At 49.1% G+C, this 22,653-nt stretch overlaps 1 protein-coding gene across 1 annotated transcript in view; it reads right to left on the bottom strand.

Moving 5' to 3' along the window:
* Window positions 1–455: 455 nt before the first annotated feature.
* Window positions 456–22,653, bottom strand: part of EFNA4 (ephrin A4) — a 32,085-nt gene continuing 9,887 nt past the window's right edge. Inside the window, exons 2-6 of the mRNA XM_083716137.1 lie at window positions 11,531–11,823; window positions 9,051–9,119; window positions 8,362–8,421; window positions 5,399–5,798; window positions 456–1,044 (exon numbers count right to left, since the gene is read on the bottom strand). Coding sequence (XP_083572263.1) covers window positions 5,707–5,798; window positions 8,362–8,421; window positions 9,051–9,119; window positions 11,531–11,823 — 514 coding nt within the window. The 3' untranslated portion in view covers window positions 456–1,044; window positions 5,399–5,706. The remainder of the gene's footprint in view (window positions 1,045–5,398; window positions 5,799–8,361; window positions 8,422–9,050; window positions 9,120–11,530; window positions 11,824–22,653) is intronic.

Raw genomic sequence — 22,653 nt, 5'->3', positions numbered from 1 at the left:
GCGACTGGACCTAATAGTCAGAGGTCCCCTTCACCTTTACAGTAGGCTGCTTTTAGCACACACCGACACAAAACCTTCTCTATCCTGCGACCGAGGGGTGTGATCAGAGTCCAAGGGAAATTCAGTTCAGGCAAAAGCACCCAAAAGAGGGTGCGATGCCAGGGCACTGAGGGGCGTGGGCCGGGGAGAGTTCTGAGGGCCAGAGGGAGACGGCCCCCAAAGGGCCGCATCCAGCTCACGGGCCTGAAGTTCCCTGCCCCCCCCATACGAAATCTCAGCTGCTGCTCCTGCATCCCCAACCCAGCAGACGAAGACTTCCACATCCCACCAGCCACACAGCTCTCCCAGTCCCGCCATCCCGATATCCTAAGTTTCCCCAATGCCCCTTCCAACTCTTCGGTGGGGGTGGAGGAATAGGGAGATACATCCCGGGGACAGAAAGAAAGGGGGCCGAGTTTCCGAAACAATTTTATCATTTGGCTCAGTCACTGACAATTAATGGCGGGGGGGACGACCCCAACATATTTAAAATGAAGAAGTCGTAAACCAGGAATCGGTGACACCGAGGAAGCGTCTTCATAGAAGACAAAAGCGCAGGCGTCACCATGGCCGTTCTCGCCGAGAACACAAGGTGGGGGGAGGCGGCGGCGGGGCTGACACAGTCCAGTTTTTTGCTTCCGGGCAGGGGAGAGAGAGAAGCCGAGCTTGACAGAGACATAAAACAGGGGCGAGGGGGGGGAGAAGTCGATGCCCCCCCTTTTTTAAAGCAGCTGAGCTTCGAGTGTCACGGACTGCAAAGTGTCTCTCTCCATCTTTGGCATATCAACAGTCCTGGACACAAATATTGCGAGTCCTTTGCTGCGCTGCAGAAGAGATATTTCAGTCTCTCCCCCACTCCCCCCCCCCAAATTCTATGCCACTTTCCCCAAAAACCAAATCTGAGTCTTTTTGGTGAGCTGGAAAATCCCCATTCCGACACCATCGCGGTCACCAGAAACGGTCAACCTGACCTCCGGCAGGAATGTCACCGTGGAGAATCAACTCCTGCAGGGAAGGGAACAAGAGAGATCCTGTTAAGAGGCAGACCAGGGGGGCTCAACTACCAAGCCCTTTCCCCACAACCTGGCTTCAGACTGACCCCCCCCAGAACACGTGACATGACCATTAACCCAAACGCTGCCTTGAAGCATGTGCAGAGTTCCTTCCTCTCCTTACGGGGTCTTCGCTGCAGGATCACATTCACCTGGTGCTATACCAGCTGCACTGGCTCCCGGTGGAGTACAGGATCAGGTTTAAGGTGCTGGTTTTAACCTTTAAAGCCCTATACGGCCTAGGACCCTTGTACCTACGGGACGCCTCTCTTGGTATGTCCCACAGAGGACCTTACGGTCTTCAAACAAAAACATCCTGAAGGTCCCAGGCCACAGAGAGGTTAGGCTGGCCTCAAGCAGAGCCAGGGCTTTTTCGGCTGTGGCTCCAATCTGGTGGAACGCTCTGTCACAAGAGACTAGGGCCCTGCGGGATTTGACATCTTTCCGCAGGGCCTGCAAGACAGAGCTGTTCCACCAGGCCTTTGGTCAGGGTGCAGCCTGACTCCCTCCTTTGGCAATCTTTACAGAACTTAAGCTTATGGTTGCCATCAATCGGATTTTAATTAATTTTTATAATGAAATGTTTTTAGAATGTTGCACTGTTTTATTGTTGTTAGCTGCCCTGAGCCCGGCTCTGGCTGGGGAGGGCGGGATATAAATAAAATTTATTATTATTATTATTATTATTATTATTATTATTATTATTATTGAGGAATGTACAGACATTAAGAAGGCCATTCCTTCTGTTGCCTGGGAGATAGACTGCGTCTGAACATGGGTGCTCTGTTTAGCTCCCCACATTAGCACACGACCAGAGATTTGCCCCCTCAAATTCAATTTATCTGACTGTCACCAGCAGGTTGACAAAAATGTGATTGCTTCCTTACACCAAGAGTCTATCTAGCTCCATACTGTCTACACTGACTGGCAGCGGCTCTCCAGGTTTCCGGGCAGGGGCCAATTCTCAGCCTCACCTGGGGACCTTCAGCATTCAAAGCAGCTGCTCTGTCCCTGAGCTGCGGCCGATACACAGACACTACCCATGTTTTTAGTGCCCTTTGCTGACACGAATGGTCACGCCTCCTCCCGGTCTTTCATATTGGCTTCTGACATTTTCATGGTTCTGTTATTTGATTTTGAACTGCCTCCGCAGATTATGTGATTTGTTCTGTAATTTTCTGCCTTGTCCCTTCCCTCCTAATGTCCTGTTGCCAGTAGCTCAGCAGTTCTGCGGCTGTTTGTTGTCCACTTGTTTTAATCTCCCTTTATCTCCCACCACCACTACCTACCCACTGGCTATTTCCAAAGTTCAGAGGTTAGCGCTGGTCCCTACACACAGTCAAAACAGCACCATCGAACAAGAAGAGGGGGAGATTGCCAAGAGGCATGGGGTGGAACCTCAGTCCTTGCAGGTACAGTGGTACCTCAGGTTAAGTACTTAATTCGTTCCGGAGGTCCATACTTAACCTGAAACTGTTCTTAACCTGAAGCACCACTTTAGCTAATGGGGCCCTCCTGCTGCAGCAGCCCCGCCAGAGCACGATTTCTGTTTTCATCCTGAAGCAAAGTACTTAACCTGAAGCATTATTTCTGGCTTAGCAGAGTCTGTAAGCTGAAGCGTATGTAACCTGAGGTACCACTGTATACCAAAAAAATATTTAGGGAGGGAAAAGCCCCCAGGGCAGGGGAGGAGAATCGACCCGTGAAGCCATTCCCCCAAAATCCTTATATCCCTGCCCAATCATGGAGGTCTTTGAGGAGCCTCTATTAGCAGGCCTCTATGGCTCATATGCACAGTTTGCATCCATCAGGAGCTGAGCGTTCCATATTGTGGACCCTAGTTCTATGGAACTCCCTCCCGGCTCAGATCAGACAGGCCTCCTTCCCCAGTTGACCTTCCTGAAGCCTCTTTAATTTCAAAAAACAAAACAAAACCCAACAAGCATTTTAACCAAATTCTGATCTTACAGTTTTAAGCTGCCTTTTTGGATAAATGTTTATAGTGTTGTTGAGTTACCTGTGCGCCACCCTAAGGCAGTTGCAGTTAAGCTGTATCTAAACAGTCAAAATAAACGAGTTAAATGTCCTAATGTGCAAGAGATGTCGGACAGTTGAGCAGGCCAACTCCAGAAGCGGCAAGCTCGCTGTGACGGGCTGGGATTCGGACTCAGAGGCTGAACCTGAGGAATCCCAGCCTGCACAGGAGTCTCCGCCTCCAGAACCAGCTGAGCCGGGGCTGGGGCCTGAGCCTGAAGGTTCCTCACCTGTGCTGGATCCTCAGGTGCAGGCACCAGCTGAGTCTGCTCTGGCTCCTGAGGTGATGGAGGACCCATTGCCTGCAGGTGCTCCACTCTCAGCCCCGTCAGGGGAAGAGGAGGTTGCCTCTGGGTCCGGTAACCCTCCAGCCTCTCCTGAGCTGCAGAGGCTCAGGGCAGAAAGGCAGAGGGAACTAAGTTCCCGCAGGATGAGTGCTCGCCTCCAGGCCAGGAGAGGCGAGTCACCTGTGGACCGGGGTTGCCCTATGCCTCGGGGCAGATAAAAGCCAGTCAGCCCCAGTCCCAGGTTGCAGGAGCAACGTTGTTGGTAGCCAGTTCCTGCCCTGCTCTTCTGCCAGAGTTCCTGACCTCACCCGACTCCCTGCCATGGACCCTGCCTCGCCTTTGACAGACAACCTCCATACCGGACCCCTGACCTCGGACTGGTCTTGGACCTTGCCTCTCGGTTAGCCCCCGAGACCAGCACACTCGCCTTCCCTGGATTTATTTAAGCAGAGGGTGGGTGGACGGCCGTCAAGGATGTTGAACGTTGTGAGATCCCTGCGCCAAGCATGAGGTCAGGAGAGATGGCCTCTCGAGACCTCCAAACTCTGAAATTCTACTCTTTTTGTTCACCTCTTAAGGAACTCTGTACAGTCATACCTCGGGTTATAGGCGCGATTTTGGGTTGCATACTGCGCCAAACCCGGGAGTACCGGAACGGGTTACTTCCGGGTTTCGGCGCTTGCGCATGCGCTGATGTGCTAAATCATGCTTTGCGCATAAGCGCCAAATCGCAACCCGCACAGACGCAGCGCATTGCGAACATGCTTCCCACAAAGATCACCTTCGCAACCTGTGTCCACTGTATATCAAGGACAGGCAATCTGTGGCCCTCCCAGAGACTGCTGGACTCCAACTCCCATCATCCCTAGCCAGTATGGCAATTGGTCAAGGACGGTGGACTGCCCAGCTCAATACTGTCTTCTCTGACTGGCAGCAACCCTCCAGGGTTTCAGGCAGGTCTCTCTACCCACACCCTGAGGTTGCTGGGCTCCCAACATCCCTGCCGACTGGCTATGCTGGAACTGCTGGGAGTCAGAGTCCAGCATCCTCTGGGAAGGCTGCAGGATCTCCCATCCATGCTGTAGCTGTAGCCTGCATTGTAGATCCTGCATTAATGAGGGGGCCAGAGTCAATATCCTTCATGGTCCTACTGTTATGGCTTTATTTAAACTCTTATTTCTTTAGATGATTTCTCTCCTACCCTTCCTCCCAAAGGAGCCCAGGGCGGTAAGCAGCAAGGGATAAAACAAAACAAAACAAAAACATTGCAAACAATTCCAATACAGATGCAGGCTAGGATCTTTATAAAGTGGTACCTCAGGTTACATACGCTTCAGGTTACAGACTCCGCTAAGCCAGAAATAGTGCTTCAGGTGAATAACTTTGCTTCAGGATGAGAACAGAAATTGTGCTCTGGCAGCACGGCAGCAGCAGGAGGCCCCATTAGCTAAAGTGGTGCTTCAGGTTAAGAACAGTTTCAGGTTAAGTACGGACCTCCGGAACGAATTAAGTACTTAACCCGAGGTACCACTGTATCTGTAACAAGAAAGTCTTCAGAAGGTGCCGATAAGACAACAGTGCCTAATATTCACTGGGAGGGAATTCCAAAGAGTTGGGGAAAGACCTCCTAATAAGATGATATCTACTGGCGGCCTTCACTTGGAAAGCACAGTGATCCATTGGTTATATAAGGGGTGATACAATCTTTCAGGCATCCTGGTCCCAAGCTATAGATGGCTTTCTGCACCAGAACCAGCACATTGAATTTAGCCTCATCACCAATTTGCAGCCAGGGCGATTCTTTCAACAGTGGGGTAATGCATTGCCGGTATCCTTTCCCAGGGAGCAGTTGAGCTGACGCATATTGCACCAGTTGCAGCTTCTGGACCAACACCAAGGGCAGCCCCAGATAGAGAGCATTGTAGTAGTCTAGCCAAAAGGTTTTCCCCCTTGGCCCACCACCACCTTGCCTGCTCCAAGCCTTACCTCCAGGCCAAAGGTCTTCCTCTTGCTTCAGTGGATCCAAACGGAGAAGGGGGTGGGCATACTGAGACTTATGGGGGTGTCCTGCCCCCTTTTGGCTGGGTTGACGCAGCATCTGGGAATTCAGCTCATCTCTGGGGAGCAAGGGGTCCGGCTGTGAAGGAGGCCCACCAGCCTCTGAGTTCTAAAGTGCCAAGTGAGGAATCCAGCATCCTTGCGAGTGGAGGACGAGGAGGACCAAGCGCCGCCCTCGCTCCTCACCCCGGCCTGGAGCCTCTTAAGAGTCCCCGGCCCTGGGGGCGGGGGTGGGGTCAGAGCCACAGGAAGGGTAAGAGGGCCAGCCCCAAGCAGGCCCCGCTGGACCAGGAAGAGGCAGAGCTACGTCCGGGGGCTACAGCGGCATCTGTGTGGGGAGAGCAGAGAAAAAAACGGGCAGTTGTTGTTGTTGTTGTTGTTGTGTGTTATGCCTCAACCACTCTTGGCGGCTCCCAGCAAAATATTAAGAACACAATAAAACATCAAACATTAAAAACTTCTCTATACAGAGTTGCCTTTAAACGTCTTCTAAAAGTCAGATACAGTCTAACCTGGGTTACAGCCTCTTCAGGTTGTGTTTTTTCAGGTTACGGACCACCAAAACCCAGAAGTACCGGAACAGGTTACTTCCGGGTTTCAGCGGTTGCGAATGCGCAGAAGCGCTAAATCGTGCTTTGCACAGAAGCACCGAATCGCAACCCATGCGTGCGCAGATGCGGGTTGCGAACGTGCAACCCGCACGGATCACGTTTGCAACCCGAGCATCCACTGTACAGTGGAACCTCAGCTGTCAAACGTAATCCATTCCAGAAGACGGTTCGACTTCCGAAACGTTCGACAACCAAGGCGCAATTGCCGGTTGGCAAATTCCTTTTTAAAAAATGGAGAAACATGCCTCGGAAGCCGAGGTGCGTTCGAAAATGGAAGCATTCACTTCTGGGTTGTTGGCGTTTGGGTCCTGAATCGTTCGGGTTCCAAAGCATTCGACAACCGAGGTTCCACTGTACAGTGGTACCTCTAGATACGAACGGGATCTGTTCCGGAGCCCCGTTTGCATCTAGAGGTAAACGTATCTAGCGATGGCACGTCTGCGCGCGCGCCGCTTTTCGCTTCTGCGCATGACGTCATTTTGAGCTTCTGCACATGCGCAAGCAGCGAAACCCGGAAGTAACGCGCTCCGTTACTTCCGGGTTGCCGCGGAGTACAACTCGAACGTGCTCAACTTGAAGCAAATTTAACCCAAGGTATGACTGTAGTTGTTTATTTCCTTGACATCTGATGGGAGAGCATTCCACAAGGTGGGCGCCACCACCGAGAAGGCCCTCTGCCTGGTTTCCTGTGGCTTCACTTTTCACAGTGAGGGAACTGCCAGAAGGCCCTTGGCTGGATGATGGAAGGTACCAGTAGGTACCAAATAGGCAGAGATGTGGAGAACCTTCAGCCCAACCAACGGCCCAACCAATCAGGGACCATATTAAATGCACTTACAAAGGTATAAAGCGGGAACTCATGAACCCCCAGATGCCCATGAACCCCCAGATGTTTTCAGATGCCAACTCCCACCATCCCCAGCTCCAACTGCCTGATGGTCAGGGATGATGCGAGTCCCTTGCTACCCCTTATCCCTGCAATTCCACCCTCAAAGTCCCGCCTAGTTCTAATTTCCTTTTCCTTTCTCCCCCCGTTTTCTTAAAACTGAACTCTAATAGCAAACAGGTTTCAAGAAATGAAGAAACATTAGTTGTTTAAAAAAGGTACACTGTCACAATTGCCAATAAAAAAGCATAGCATACAGCAGTGTGATTTACTGCGTCAATAATAACACATGCCAAGAGGAAAAGGGCGTGCGGCCTATAATTGCAAAAGGCTCCGTGGTCTGCATCAAAACAGGTACATGTTTTTATTTCAAAAAGAGAGATAAAGAATAACTTCAGACAGCAGTAGATCGAGACAATCGCATAGACCTGTGGGTACCTGGAGCCTTGGTGATTGTATATAAAATAAAATTGGATCAAATGCCAAGGAGGCCATCTCAAGCCTTTTTGGCCCCTGAAAACCTCCAGCTTGTGCAATATTTTATTTCCCAAAAAGGTGATTTGCCAAATCTTGGAATATTTGGTGCTAATCTTCTCTCTCTCTCTCTCTCTCTCTCTCTCCCCCCCCCCCCCGTCTTCCCCACCACCCTCCTTCCTCAAAACTGTCTTCCGCGTCTGTAAACTCTTTGGCAGAACACCTGAGTGGGTTGCCAACTTTCCTGTAAGTTTTAACAACACCTATTAACACCAGCTTGAGACACGCCGCACACACTCTTAGCCTGAGGGGATAAGTTCCCGCTCTGTGTTCCCGGTGTGGTGTAAAAGTCAAGAGAGTTTGTCTAGGACCTCGGAGGCGAGGGTTCAAATCCCCAACCAACCGTGCTTGCCTCTCAGCCTAACCTACCTCACAGGGCTGTTGTGAGGATGAAATGGGGAAGGGGAAGATTCATAAATATGCCACCTTGAGCTCCTTGGGGGAAAAGGTGAGATATAAATGAAACAAATAATAATACATAAAAGCTTCGCTGGCCAGTTGGGAGCTACCACTATTTTGCTCAAGGCACAAGAGCGGTCAGGCTGGTTTTTAAGGGTCAGTTGGCAACCTTTTTGCTGTCATGGCTGACTGGATTGAAGCCTAAGAATGCATCAGCTAGATCTACTCAGCCAGTGTACATTTCGGCTGCCTTCCTATCACCTCCTCTGTCTTTGTCAAGGACACAGAAATGTGTGATTGTAAGCTCCTTGAGGAAGAGAACTGTCCTCTGTTTGTCATATTCCTCAGTAAAGCACAAGGCACACTGAGGATGCCTTTTTAAAATCATGCACTCCCCGCCCCCCGTGCTTTAAATGCAACAAACCGCCTTGCTGCCACCCCCTTGCCCGAGCCCCACTCACCCTCGGAGCTGCCTCTCCCACGTGGTTGAGATTTGGGACCCTCCGTCACAGGCTCTACGGCTAGAATAAAAACGAACGGGTCAGTTCAGAAGGCGCAGACAGGACCAAACTTCCTCTCCCGGTCCTTGACGAGTTTCCCCCTCGATATATATACATTTAAGGAAAGCAGATCTAGGTAAAGTGGAACACTCATTATCTAAATCAGGTCCAGGGAAACCTGCAGAGATAGAGGGCCACATTCCGTTCTGGACAAGCTTCCGGGGGCCGCACACCGGTAGTGGGCAGGGCCACAGGGAAAAGGAGGCGGGGGGCAATAAATGCAAATTTTTACCTTGGTACACTAGACTAGTTTCTACACACAGAGATCAAGGGCATATTCCAGCCAGGCAAAAACATTCAGGGAGGGTTGGGCCAGTGAAGGGGTGTGGCTTAGGGAGAGTCTTAGGGGCCAGAGAGTGAGGTCTCGAGGGCCACATTTGGCTTGAGGTTTTCCTATCCCTGATCTCCAGGTTGGCTTTTCAGAATTTTCTCCTGGTCCTTATTGGAGAAGTGATTGCTGAACAATTCAGGTGTTCATAGGTCAGTTAATTTCTCTGTCTGGATTATTTACTTGGTTCTCTGTACCGGGGGGTGGGGGCGGCGGCGGGGAATCCCTGCTGATGAACAAGATGGACACACAATGAACTCACTGGTTGTCTTGCAGCAAACTGAAACCCGCAGTTTCAAGCAGCGCCCGGGACTCTCTGCGGTGGGGATAGCTATGGGGAGGGAAAGGACCCAGAGATAAGAGAGACAGAGTGGGATTAGAATGCAAGAAAGTCAAACCTCCCAGCCCCAAACTACAGCCCCCATAACCCTCTGGGGGAAGCACATGGTTAAACGATGGAACTCGCCCCCACAGAAGGCAATAATGGCCACCAATTTGGATAGTTTTACAAGAGGACTGGACAAATTCACGGAGGAGAAAGCTGTCAATGGCTACTGGCTGCGATGGCTGAGCTCTGCCTCTGCAGTTGAAGGCTTCTGAATACCATTTGCTGGAAACCACAAGATGCGAGAGGGCTCCTGTGTTCAAATCCTGCTTGCAGGTTCCCCAGAGGCATCTGGTTGGACAGTGTGATGGCCTGGGAATCCGATTCAGAGGCTGAACCGGAGGAATCCCAGCCTGCACAGGAGTCCCTGCCTCCAGGGCTGGCTGAACTGGGGCAGGGCCTTGATTCTGAAGCACCTGCATCTGTGCCGGATCCTCAGGAGCAGGCACCAGGTGAATCCACTCTGGCTCCAGAGGTGGTTGAGGACACAGTGCCTACAGGCGAGTCTCCCCCTGGGCCCAGTAACCCTTCGGCCTCTCCTGAACTGCAGAGGCTCAGGGCAGAGAGGCGAAGGGAACTGGTTTCTCCCAGGAGGAGTGCTCGCCTTAAGGCCAGGAGAGGCGGGTCTCCTGGGGGCCGGGACCGACCCTGGCCTCAGAGAAGATAAAGGCCAGTCAGCCCGGTCCCAGGTTGCGGGAGCAACGTCGTTGTTGAGCTGTTTCGGCCAGCATCCAGTCCTGTTTCCCCCAGAGTTCCTGTCCTTGCCCGGCTTCCCTCTGTGGACCCCGCTTCGCCCGTGGAGGACTGTCTGCCGACCCTCAACTCAGGTCCTGGACCTCGCCCCACAGTAACCTCCCCCCCCCTGGACCAGCACAGGCAGGATGCTGGCCTAGATGGGCCATTGGCCTGATCCAGCTCTCCTCATGTTCTTCCAAGGAGCTCAGGGAAGGGAACAAGGTATTGCTCCCCCCCCCCTCCATTTAATCCTTGCAAAAACCCAGTGAGGCAGAGAGAGGGAAATGGCCTCAGAGCCACTCAATGAGTTTGTGACCAAATGGAAGTTTGAACCCAGGTCTCCCAGGCCCCAGTCCGGCCCTCTAACCACTACACCACATAGGCGGTCAAGGGCAGGGTTAGGGCTCAGTCACAGATGCCATAGCAACGAATGGGTGAGGTTAAGTTCACAGATTATCAGAAAGAGTTCAGAGGAGCACCCAAAGCTTAGCCACTGTCCAAACAGGACTATTGTTTCTGAATACTGGTGTCACCTTGAGCTCCCTGGAGAAAAAGGTGGGATATAAATGCAACAGATAAACACACCACATCTTAAAGCCTCTGTGTGGCCTTTGGATCAAGAGCGTGATATAAATTTACTAAATCAAGACATTTGGATACAAATAAATACATTTTTTAAAAAACCTCCCCCCCCCAAAAAAAAAACACACCCGTACAGACACAGAAATGCTGCTTCACCCTATCTTCTGTTGCAAAACCCAGCCCAAAACTTGTAAATTAAAAGTTTGCCAAAATGGCAAAATTAACTAGGAAGCTCAGGGATCAAGAAGACAAGATCTTTTAAAAATACAGTTGTAATGTAACGGTGTGTATGGATAATTTAGAAAGATTAAAAAATGGGAGAAGTAGTGATATGCAGTTGAAAATAGGATCAATAGGGCCCATGGAAGGGTTTCGAGGCGGGGGGAGTCAGGAGATTCAGAGTAATTTCAACATCTGGATTTGGAATGGGTTTTTATGTACCGTATTATTCGCTCTATAGGACGCACCTGACCAGAGGACGCACCTTGTTTTAGAGGGGGAGAACAAGAAAAAAAAAATCTCCCCCTCTCTGCTCAGCACCCCTTCAGCGAAGCGGCAGGAGAAACGGAGCCCCTTCCATTTCTCGTCCTGCTTGGCTGAAGGGGTGCTGCGCAGCTCTCCCTCTCTGCTGAAGCCAGGAGAGTCTTGCTCTCCCGGCTTCAGCAAAAGGAACCCGAAGCCTCCGGAGCACAGTGCGAGTTCCTGCTGAGCTCCGAAGGCTTCAGGCAGCTATCCCTGAAGCCTGGAGAGCGCCCTCTGCGTTTCAGAGGCTTCGCGTTGCTATCGCTGAAGCCAAGGAGCCTGCATTCACTCTATAGGACGCACACACATTTCCCCTTAATTTCTGGAGGGGGAAAAGTGCATCCTACAGAGCGAAAAATACAGTAGATTATTGAAAATCAAATAACAAATTATTTTTTTAAAAAAAGTTTGGGGCACCACTAAATCCCATTCATAACTCTCTCTCAGAGAAAACCTTGTACAATTTGGCCCTCAAGTCGACTCGGAACCTTCCTATGTCTGCCAAAGGCCCAACTCACAGATATAGTAGTAGTCATGGCCCAGCTGAAACTCGAAGCCCAGCGAGAAAGGGGTGAACCTCTGGATTTTCTCCGAGAAGCGGACCGGTCCGTAAGGAGCGTAGGGCCGGTTGCATTCCCAGCGTTTGAAGGCTCCCGGTGTCTCGTAGCAGCCCCGGTAGCCCTCAATGTCCACCATGAGCAAAGTGAAGGATTCCGGACTCCCCGCTGCCAGCGGCTGCTCGTAGTGCGGGCAGTAGATATCCAGGTAATCGTTGATGGAGACCTGGACGGCATAGTCTTCTTCAAGGAATCTGCGAATGGGGAGAAGCAAATCAGTCAGCCGCCAGAGCGATCAGGGCATAGGGAGGAGTTTTGAGCCAAAGGGCCGCATTGCCTGCAGGGCAACTTTCTGGGGGCATTGTGGCAGGGTTGGGTGGGACCATGCTCAAAAGCCGAAGGAGCAACGGCGGTAAACCTTTGGGCAGTAGGCTGGTGAGTTGCTACGAACAGACCTGCCCATGCCCCTCTGTTTCCTAGATGCTGGCAAGGAAGAGGCATGACCAGGGTTCGAGGACACATTCCAGCCAGGCAAAAGCACTAAAGAGTGGCCAAAACAAATTCAATGAGAGATGTGGCCTGGGTAGAGTCTTAAGGGCAAGATGGAGAGAATATGTATTTTTTCTGTGCCCCTTCCTAGATGGGGCACTTTCTGGAAGGAGAAGAACCCGGATCAAAACGAGCCTGGCATCTAAAAAACAGCAACGACAGCAGAAAAGGTAAAAGGTTGCTTTTGATTAAGTGACCCAGTGTAGTATTGGGTGCATAAGGAAGATCCCTAAGAATCAGCTTTCTTTAAAAACAAAACAATACCCAACAGCAAGTAAGTTTCTAGTTCTCATGGCCAAAATAGGCCAAAAGCATGCAGTGAACAGAAGCCAGGGGAGCTGCAGAAGACGGAGAGGATTATCAGAGAGCTCTTTGGAGACACGTCAGAAATTCCATCAGTTGAAGAACACCACGACTCTCCTTTGAGCTAAGACCGGATGCTGAGAACACGAATGCCAAGCCTTTCCTAATCCGCGTTGGCATTCTGTTTGCTCCCAGGCCCTTATTTAAGGTGTGGCCGATGACTCCTCAAGTTTCCACATCAAAGGCCAGCAACCTGAACTACAACTCCCACTGCCCCTGACCACTGGGCCATTCTGGCTGTGAGACTGATGGGAGTCGGAAGACAACAGCAGTGCAGAAATCTTGAGTTTGAGTGTTGCCTTAGGTCTGCAGCAGGGATGGGAATCTGTCTGTCTCCTGGCGTTGCTGGACTACAACTCCCATCATCCCCCACTGTTGGCCATGCTGGCTGGGGCTGATAGGAGTCGGAGTGCAACAACAACCGGGGGGGGCACAGGCTCCCCACCCCTGCTCTAGGCACAGAGGAGCCTCTTGGTTTGGAGGCACAATGGACAAGGATGATGGGCGTTGTAGTTCAACACTGTTCCCTCCACTCCTGCCTTACATAAATGTCTTCAGACGGCGCACTCTGAGCATTGCAAAAAAAGCATTTTGCCCGTTCCGAAAAAGAAAGCATTTCACAGGTTTGCTGTGGTTTACACGTTCGAAAAGTCCCTGAGGGAAAATGCTGGGATTTTCCCAAAGTTAATTAAATATAATTCACAGCTCCCATGAGGCAGAAAACACCCACTCATGGAAAGAACGTGTCTGTAATCTCCCCCACCCCACCTCCTTCAACAGGTTTACCTCTCATCCAACACTGAAATGTGGTAGAATTACTCCATCGCTTTAGCAGTGCCTGACTGAAAGCAGCCAAAAAGCATAGTGGGCACTCGTGCAGAGGGGCAACCAGCACCCTCCTCCGAGGGCAAGTACTTTATAGCAGCATTGGGCATGACTAAACAAGCCAGACACATCTGATTTCAGCACTGAGAAAGCATTGCCTGACTCAGAAGGATCTTAGGCTAGAGCAGGGAGTCACACAGGGGGGCAGCGGGCACCCTCATTCTGCAAAATGGTGCTATCACTCTCAGGGGAGTTGTGAGGGATTTCTGGATTATATTACTGCGAGTTCTTTCTGAGTTTGCCTCACAGATTTTATGCAGCTAGATGCTCTTAATCCTGTGGTTTATTTTAAAGGTAAAGGTACCCCTGACCATTAGGTCCAGTCGTGACCAACTCTGGGGTTGCGGCGCTCATCTCACTTTATTGGCCGAGGGAGCCAGGACACAGCTTTCGGGTCATGTGGCCAGCATGAATAAGCTGCTTCTGGCGAACCAGAGCAGCGCACGGAAACCCCATTTACCTTCCCGCCAGAGCGGTACCTATTAATCTACTTGCACTTTGACTTGCTTTCGAACTGCTAGGTTGGCAGCAGCAGGGACCGAGGAACGGGAGCTCACCCTGTCGCGGGGATTTGAACCGCCAACCTTCTGATCGGCAAGTCCTAGGCTCTGTGGTTTAACCCACAGCGCCACCCGCGTCCCGTGGTTTATTTTACCTCCCTTTTCCCCCCAATCGCAGCAGTGCCATCCTGTTTCTTTCGCATTCTTGACCAAAACCATTTGTCTGTAGAAGACTCTTCACAACAGAAACCTGCCCCTAGCAATCCTGAAGAAGTTTCTCTCTTAACACACAAATCCAGCCCTCGCGGACTTCTCTTCATCCTAGTATAAAGCCCGAGGTTTGATGATGTACAGGAAAGGACTCTCTCCAAAAGCGCCCCCCCCCCAAAAGTGAGGGGGCACAGCCTTTGCAGGCGCCCCCCCCACCCACTGCTTCGATCCAGCTGCCGAGCTCTGCTAAACAAGCAGATGTCAGCTCCGATTAATTCACGTGACTGGAAGCAAAAAGGGTCAGCGGGGAGCCCCCAGGGCAACGGGCCGACAGCCCAGCCCCAAGACAAAGGACCCCCGACTAGGAGTGATGCATCGTCGGGGAATGTGGCAGCCAAAACCCACGCATGGGCGCATGACCCCCTTGCAATGCGCCACCAGTAACGGGCATGTTTGGCGGGGATGGCTTCGGTATGTCAAAAAAACACACGTTCACAGGCAGCCTCAGGAACCTAGGAATCAGAACTTTGGTCCGTCTAGCTCTGGCTGGCAGCTGCCCTCCAGGGTTTGTGGCAGGAGTTTCCACGGCTCTAGCTGGAGACACCAGGATTTGAACCTGGGACCTTTACATTATGCAAGGCAGATGCTCTGCACCTGAGCTATGGTCCATCCGCATGAAACAAAGCAAGATTCTAGTCCTCATGGTGCTAAACAAAGGGCTGTTTTTTAAAAGCAACAGGTGAAGCTGCCTTATACCAGCTCAACATTGTCTACACAGACTGGCAGCAGCTGTTGAGGACGTTCCCAGCCCTTTCTGGAGATGCCAGGGATTGAATCCTGGGTGCTCTGTTGGTGACCACAAAGCATCTTTCCCTAAAGGAAAAGTTGCTACATTTCATGTTTGCCTGAAGGAACCCAAAGTGTCAGAACTCGAACTCAAGGCATGAACCCAAAGTGTCAGAACTCGAACTCAAGGCATGGACCAAACTGAGGGGTATGAAGGGATGCTCAAGTCAAGAGCGCTTCAGCACTCCCAATCTACATCCAAAAAGCACATGGCCGCTTTTGACAAGGAAACCACAGCAGGCCAGAACCTCCCGGCCTCTCCTAGAAAAGCTCCTCAGCCCTGGCACCAACACACAACCCTTTTGGTCATTTGCCAGAGATGCCTGCTAAGGCCTGCCCTAGTTGCCCCTCAAAAAGAAAGGTTTCAGCGACAAAAGAAGAATGGCAGACAAAATTAATGGACTACGCAGAATTGGATAAAATGACAGGAAGGACTCGAAACCTGCGGGACCAGAAATTTACAGAAGATTGGAAGAAATATACAAACTATTTGAAGAGCAACTGTAATCAACAAATTACGCTAGTAGGACTACAAGATGTTTTGTAAGGAGAAATGTATGAAACATTGCAAAGAAGAGAGATATTAGTTATGAGATTTAAATGTAATAGTGAAAGTAAGAAATGTATATTAAGTGAAAAGACTGGAAAATTTTCAGATATGATTGATGGAAGTCAAAAAAATTGTATAAGATATAAAAGTATGTTTAATAATTGTTGAAAATGATATGTTAAAAAAACTAATAATTTTTTTTTAAAAAGAAAGGTTTCAAGCACACCTTGGGTGACACTATTTTAAATTTCCCACAATGCCTCAGGGCGACACTGCCATGGCCACTTGGTGAAGAAACCAAAACAATACCAGGAGCCACAACCAGAGCTCCTCCTGGCTCCCATCGGTTCTTGAACTGCTCCTTTGCCCGCTCTCCTCAGCCCAACCCTACAAGGCGGAAATGTAAAGAAAAGGATGGAACATTTTATCATATGTGGTGGGAATGTAAGAAAGTGAAAAGCTTCTGGGAGTTGATATATAATGAACTGAAAAAAATGTTGGAATATACATTTGCTAAGAAACCAGAGGCCTTTCTCTTAGGAATCGTGGGAAATGAAATAAATAGAAGGGATCATAAACTTTTCCAATATGCAGTAACAGCGGCAAGAATATTACTGGCCCAGAAATGGAAACAAGAACAAATACCAACACTGGAGGAGTGGAGAATGAAGCTGATGGACTTTGCAGAACTTGATAAACTGACTGGGAAGATCAGATATCTACGTGATCAAAAGTTCATCGAGGACTGGGGAAAGTTACAGTGGTACCTCGCAAGACGAAATTAATTCGTTCTGCGAGTTTTTTCGTCTTGCGAATTTTTCGTCTTGCGAAGCACGGATCACCAAAGTCTTCAAAAACCTCAAAAAAGGCTACCATACCGCGTGCTATGAGTTGCTCCTCGAAGTCAAGTCGCAACTGCACCTCTTCAAGCAATGCACCCTGAGTATTAACGGTTTTTAAAAAAGGAAACAAACTTGCAAGACGTCTTGCGAAGCAAGCCCATAGGGAAATTCGTCTTGCGAAGCAACTCAAAAAACGAAGAACTCTTTCGTCTTGCGAGTTTTTCGTCTTACAAGGCATTCGTCTTGCGAGGTACCACTGTAGTTGAGTATTGGGAATGTATAAATGATAGTGAAATAACGTTAGTGGCATACAAAGAAGCTCTGTAATAACATAAGAAATATTACAAAAAAGGAAAATAGAAGCGGGGGGTAGGGATAAAGGTAATAGCAAAATCTGGAAATGTGTAATTAAAGAAAATTTAATTCGGATGATTGGCAGAGAGGCTGAAGGAAGTCTAAAAATGAGGAGAATTTGTAGAAGTTGCAATGTGATTTGTATTTTCTTTTGATGGAAAATTAATAAAATATAATTTAAAAAAAAACCCTACAAGGCGAGATAGGCTGAGACACCATGATGGGTCTGCGGTCACCCAGCGCGCTTCACGTCGGAGGCCGGGGTTCAAATCCCCCACACTGTCACGAAGCTCACTGGGTGTGAGGATCAGTTGCTGCCTCTGAGCCTAGCCTACCCCACAGGGTTGCTGCAAGGGTAAAATGGGGAGAGCCATTGGAGGGCGTGATAAAATAAAGAATAAATCCTCAGGCAGGCGGGAGGCCGTCTTGCCCGCCCTGTTTCAAACCACATGCCTGCGATGCCCCTCCAGATGTTGCTGGACTACAACTCCCATCACCCCCAGCTCCTGAGCCACTGATTTCCTGGAATATCCTAACCAAAGTCCTGTGGTCTTTTGAGGCAGGGCTGCGGCCTTCCAGTGGCTAGACTACAACTCCTATCACCTCCTAGGGCTATTCCACCATGGCAGCTGGGTCCCATGGAAGCTGTAGTCCAGCCACTCAAAAGACCACCTCTTAATAATAATAATAATAATAATAATAATAATAATAATAATTTATTTATATCCATCCCAGAGTGGCTGACAACAGTTCCAGCAAGCCAATCGACTCAGGCCCTGTAGCAAACTTTGCTCCTGTTTTGAAACAGATAAACGGCGTTTTTAAAAACACATTAAACAACAACATCATTCCCAGTTTATCATTTGGATTGACCTGTTTTGTCAAGCTCTTATTACATTTGAGTTTGGGCTTCTTTGGGCGGTGGATGCTTTTGACAGGAGTTGATTTCGTTTCCTCAGGTTTGACTCCCCGTTTTAATATCCTGCCACATAAGGGCCTCCCGTTATTACAGCACCGCACAGCCAAACAGATTAATCTGAAACGAATATGCAAACGCCTGAAACAAACAAAAACAGGAAGAAGACATGTCTCTTCAACGTGACAGGGCTTATTCATCAGTACATCGTCCAGAACCGGTTTGAGGGCCAGCACAATGGCGCCTTCACCTGGCGGTAAATCGCAGGTGGGCCTTGCCTTCTTCCCTGGGCCAGGAGCTGGGGGTGGCAGCGGTTGCACCCCGGTGCCTCGCAGGATCGGGGCAAATGTTCCTTCCCTTTCAACATCACGATGCAACGCTCTATCGCCATGGTGATACATCACGATGTTGGAAAGTGGGTATCGCCCAGCCGCAGACAGAACGTAGACATCGCGGCTAATAGCCTTTGATAGCATTTTCCTCTGTGAATTTTGCCCAGTCCCCTTTTAAAGCCATCGAAATCAGTCATCGTCACTGCCTCTTGTGGAAGTGACTTCCATAGAAGAGGATTCTGTCCTGAAACTTCCTCCATTCAGCTTGGGTGGATTTCCACAAGGCCTGGTGTTTTTGCCATTTTTTAGCTTTTTATTTTTTTTTACAGAAATCGTGAAGAACGATTTCTGCCCAGACAACCCTTCCGACTACAGTATTCCAGGAATGTCCGGGAAATTCCAGACGTATGGAAAAGGCAACCCTAAGATTATCCTTTTTGAGGTAAGGTGATCAGAACAGTATACAGTATTCCGAAATACGGTTGCGCCATAGATGTCACTCTTCACAACCTTTAACAACAACAATAAAAAACACAAGTGGAATTTGAGTATTCAAGAATACAGTGGTGCCTCGGGTTACATATGCTTCAGGTTACATATGCTTCAGGTTACAGACTCCGCTAACCCAGAAATATTACCTTGGGTTAAGAACTTTGCTTCAGGATGAGAACAGAAATCGTGCTACAGCGGCAATGGGAAGCCCCATTAGCTAAAGTGGTGCTTCAGGTTAAGAACAGTTTCAGGTTAAGAACGGACCTCCGGAACGAATTAAGTACTTAACCCGAGGTACCACTGTAGCTTCCAACTTTCCCCTACTGTTAAGTACAGGCCCGGGTAAATAGCAAATCATTACTGACAGCGGATATGACATCTGAATGGGCTTGGAATGGCATTTAACCCCACCCCTGCGTCCAAAATATCGCAGACTGGCTGTGTGGCGAACGAGGAATCCCCACAAGAAAACCACAACTCCTTGATGCGTGGGGAGTGCGCTGCTGCCGTTGTGCACCGATTGCGCAAAAAACCGGACGGATCGGAAATGGCCAGGGTGGAGATCCTGGAAAAGGCAAGGATCGCCGCTCATTAATTAGGAGCACCAATGACCTATTTTACTGTTGTGAAGATCGATGAGATTAGATACTGCTTTCTGTCCTGGGGAATTAAGGGCTCGAGTGGGCGAGTTGCGGGAAAACACGCGGGTTGTCTCTTGGCAGCTTCTGTTTTCGCTTTATTGCTGAAGTTTCTGAACTGGATTCTTAACGCAGCAAAGAGTTAAAACTGATGGTCAACAACTTGAATAGCCAAACCGGTTTGAAGTCCATAAAATGATATTACTTTCATAATTTTTCACCTGGCAATATATCGCGAATCGTGATGTTTGCTTGTGTGTGTGCTATGCAAAAATCACAACATGGGAAGAACTGTGAAGCTAGCTAATTATTATTGTACTCATTACTTTTTTAATCATTTATACCTCACCCATCTAACTGGGTTGCCCCAGCCACTCTGGTTGGCTTCCAACATCTATAAAAACATAATTAAACATTAAAAGACTTCTCTATTCTCATATCAGACATGGTGATAAATCAGTTTATTACAATGTTTAGCTGGTGATATATCACAAAGCTGAAAACCAGCTCTATCCTTATTTCAGACATTGTGATATATCGACACAGCGCAATGTTTAGCTGGTGATATATCGTGATGTTGAAAACCAGGTACTGTCAAACCTCGGTTCTCGAACGGCTCTGTTTCGGCTCCCGAACGCTGAAAACCGGGAAGTAAATGTTCCAGTTTTCGAACGTTTTTCAGAACCTGAACGTCTGATGCGGCTTCCATCTTGAGTTTCCCTATTGAATTGAGGCTTCCACTTTCAGTTTTCGGTTTTCAAACGTTTTGGAAGGTGAACGGTGATCCGGAACAGATTACATTTGAAAACCGAGGTTCCACTGTATTGGGCAGCCCTAGATCACAGCAATCAATGGCTACCAGCCTATTCTCTGCTGCCTCCATGGTTGAAAGCAGGTATGTTTCTGAACACCGGTTGCTCTTCTTGTGCTTGGGTCACGCTTAAAAATCACAAAACTGTAGACTTGGAAGGGATCCAGCCCTCTTCACTGCAGGAATCCTGCTCACAGCCATCCCTGGGTGTGTTCGAACCACCAACCTTCTGGTTAACAGCCAAATGCACTGATCCACTGTGCAACAGGATGCTGGCCTAGATGTGTTCTTGGCCAGATCCACGGGTCCTTCTTATGATTGGAGGAACAGATCCAGTGGGAGGAGGGGTTGACAATTTGCCAGCTTTTTTGGAGGGGGGTGTAATCACCCCCATTTGCTTTTCTCCCACTATAGGGAAAAGATAGAGGACATCAGTATCTTTTCCCCAACAATATTCCCCAACAATATTATATTGTTTTAATTAGTGTTTTTATAGTTGTTTTGATTTTAAGTGGAGTGCCCTATCTGGGTGGATGGAGCAGCCAAGTAATTTCGTTGTCCCTGAGAGGGGGCAATGACAATAAAGATATTATTATTATTATTATTATTATTATTATTATTATTATTATTAACTGGGGGACGGCGGACCTTCAACAAAAAGGACCCCATCCTATCACCGCAACTCTGATTAAATTTGGATCTGGTAGCAGCCTTAGAGAAAAACACACACACCCCACCAACGGAACAGCCCGCATCTCGTTTGACTCAACCGTGAACTGCTAAGTAAGCAGGGTGTGGAGAGGACAAACTTCACACAGAGTCAAAGATTTATATAACCAGATTTATTTATTTTTAAAGTCTACGCAACCTTGATTTTCACCAATTAGTCAAGAGCACCCACAGACATTCAAAACAAGCTAGGTCTGTGTTACTTGTTTCAATTATTGGAAATTTAGTCACCCAACTGTCCCCACATCCCAGGAGGATCCTAATATCCAGGGTGGATCCTATCAGTGGTGTGAGTTCGGAAGTAGGCTGTCCACGTTGCACTCGGAAACCTCTTACGAGAGCAGAACCAAAATTTGCACAACGGTCTTTGAGATCCAGGACTGAGTTCTTCTATATGTGCTGATACAGTTGGGCACCATTTTGAATCAAGATGGCAGGCGGACTCTTCCCAAACTGCACTGATATTTAGGGTTTCTTATCTTTCCCAAGCAACTCAGGTCTACGACTGCTGGTGAATTTTAACTTGGAGGAAAGTCCCACTAACTGCAATGGGACTTACTCCCACGTAAGCCAAGGATAGCATTGCAAATACCATCCACATGTAAAATGTTCTATCTAAAAAGCATGGATGGGCAACTGGTGGGTCTGGAGCTAATTCCAAAAGACCTTTGGGAAGCAACGAGTTCTCTAGGTTTGCTTTGCACCAAAAGTTCCCTGTGTTAAACCCCAGTGGAAAGTCTCCTGTTTGAAACCCAGGAGGGCAGCTGCTGCCGGTCAGTGTAGAAGGCACAGAGCTAGATAGATCAGCGGTCTGATTTTCAGTAAAAGGCAACTTCTTTTTATATTCCTAAGAACTGTCTGTTTCAAAACTTGCCAGACGAAGAGGAGGAAAGGGAGGAGGTGGTCACATCCCCCCCCACCCAAGAATCATGGGAACTGTAGTTTACCCACTCACAGAGCTACAGTTCCCAGCACCCTTTAAAAACCACCATTCCCAGGATTCTTTGGGCAGCAGCTATGTGCGTTAACTGGACCGAGGCAAAGAGAGAGAAAGGAGGAACAGAAACAGAGGGAAAGGGAACCCCAGTTTGGGGTCTGGGCCTCCCCCACTGACTTCAGGCCTGCCTGCTGCTGGCATGGGTCCATCACGCCACAGAGACAACCCACAAGGGAATGTAGTTTGACAGCAAAAAGCTTGCCCCACTGCCCTGCAGCCCAAAAAGTCTGGCTAGGATTCGCAGCTACTAATGTTTGGCGAGATGCAAGACAGCCGAGGTGTCAAATTCTCAGATGCGGGAAACTTTCCCCAAATCTCAGCCGTCTGAGGCTTGGGGGCAGCCTTGGTTTCAAGAGCCAAGGAAACACGCTTCTCAGAGAACCTTGTCTAGTATTTATTCCAGAGTTCTGCAGGTTTAGAGCCAGGGTTTTTTTGTTTGGGGGGGGAGAGGCAGAGTTATGCCTTCGCCCTTGCCAGGTTAACGGCACCTCTGGAGTTGTTGTTGTTTTACCTGCATGAGAAGCTTTGTAAAACAGCAGCAGCAGCCACCTCACAATGACTAAACAGAAGAGCGCTCAAAGCCCAGATTAAGAGCGGAGCCAAGGCTGCGAGGGTTTTGCAAGAGAGGGTACAAAGTTCGGAAGCGGGCAAATAATAGGCCCCTTTTAAAATAGACGTGAGAACCGAGTTTGCAAAACAGGACATGCTGTTTGTTTCTTATTCAGAGTCCTCAACCTAGATGTTGGTGGGGTGAAGGAGCACAAGGAGCGGAGGGTTGCCACATTCACTCACCCCATAGAAACCACCAAAAACATAGATATGCATATGATTGGTGGGTGGGTAGAGAAGAATGTAGGTGAGAAAGTGTGTTTGTTTGTGCGTACGAAGAGAAGTGTGTAAGAGTGTGCGTGTTTGCTTCAAAGAGCATGGATGTGTGCATACAAGCGCATGGCTGCTGTGAATTCTTCAAAGCACCAGGGTCTGCACATGTATGCAAATGGGCATGGTGCCCGCCAGACACTGTTTGTCTACTCCAAACCCTATCACCCTTGATCATTGGCCTTGCTGTT

The sequence above is a fragment of the Podarcis gaigeae genome (genome assembly GCF_964106915.1).
Source record: "Podarcis gaigeae genome assembly, chromosome: 16".
NCBI lineage: Eukaryota > Metazoa > Chordata > Lepidosauria > Squamata > Lacertidae > Podarcis > Podarcis gaigeae.
Note: the sequence above shows the minus strand (reverse complement) of the source record. Positions and strands in the feature narration are given on the sequence as shown.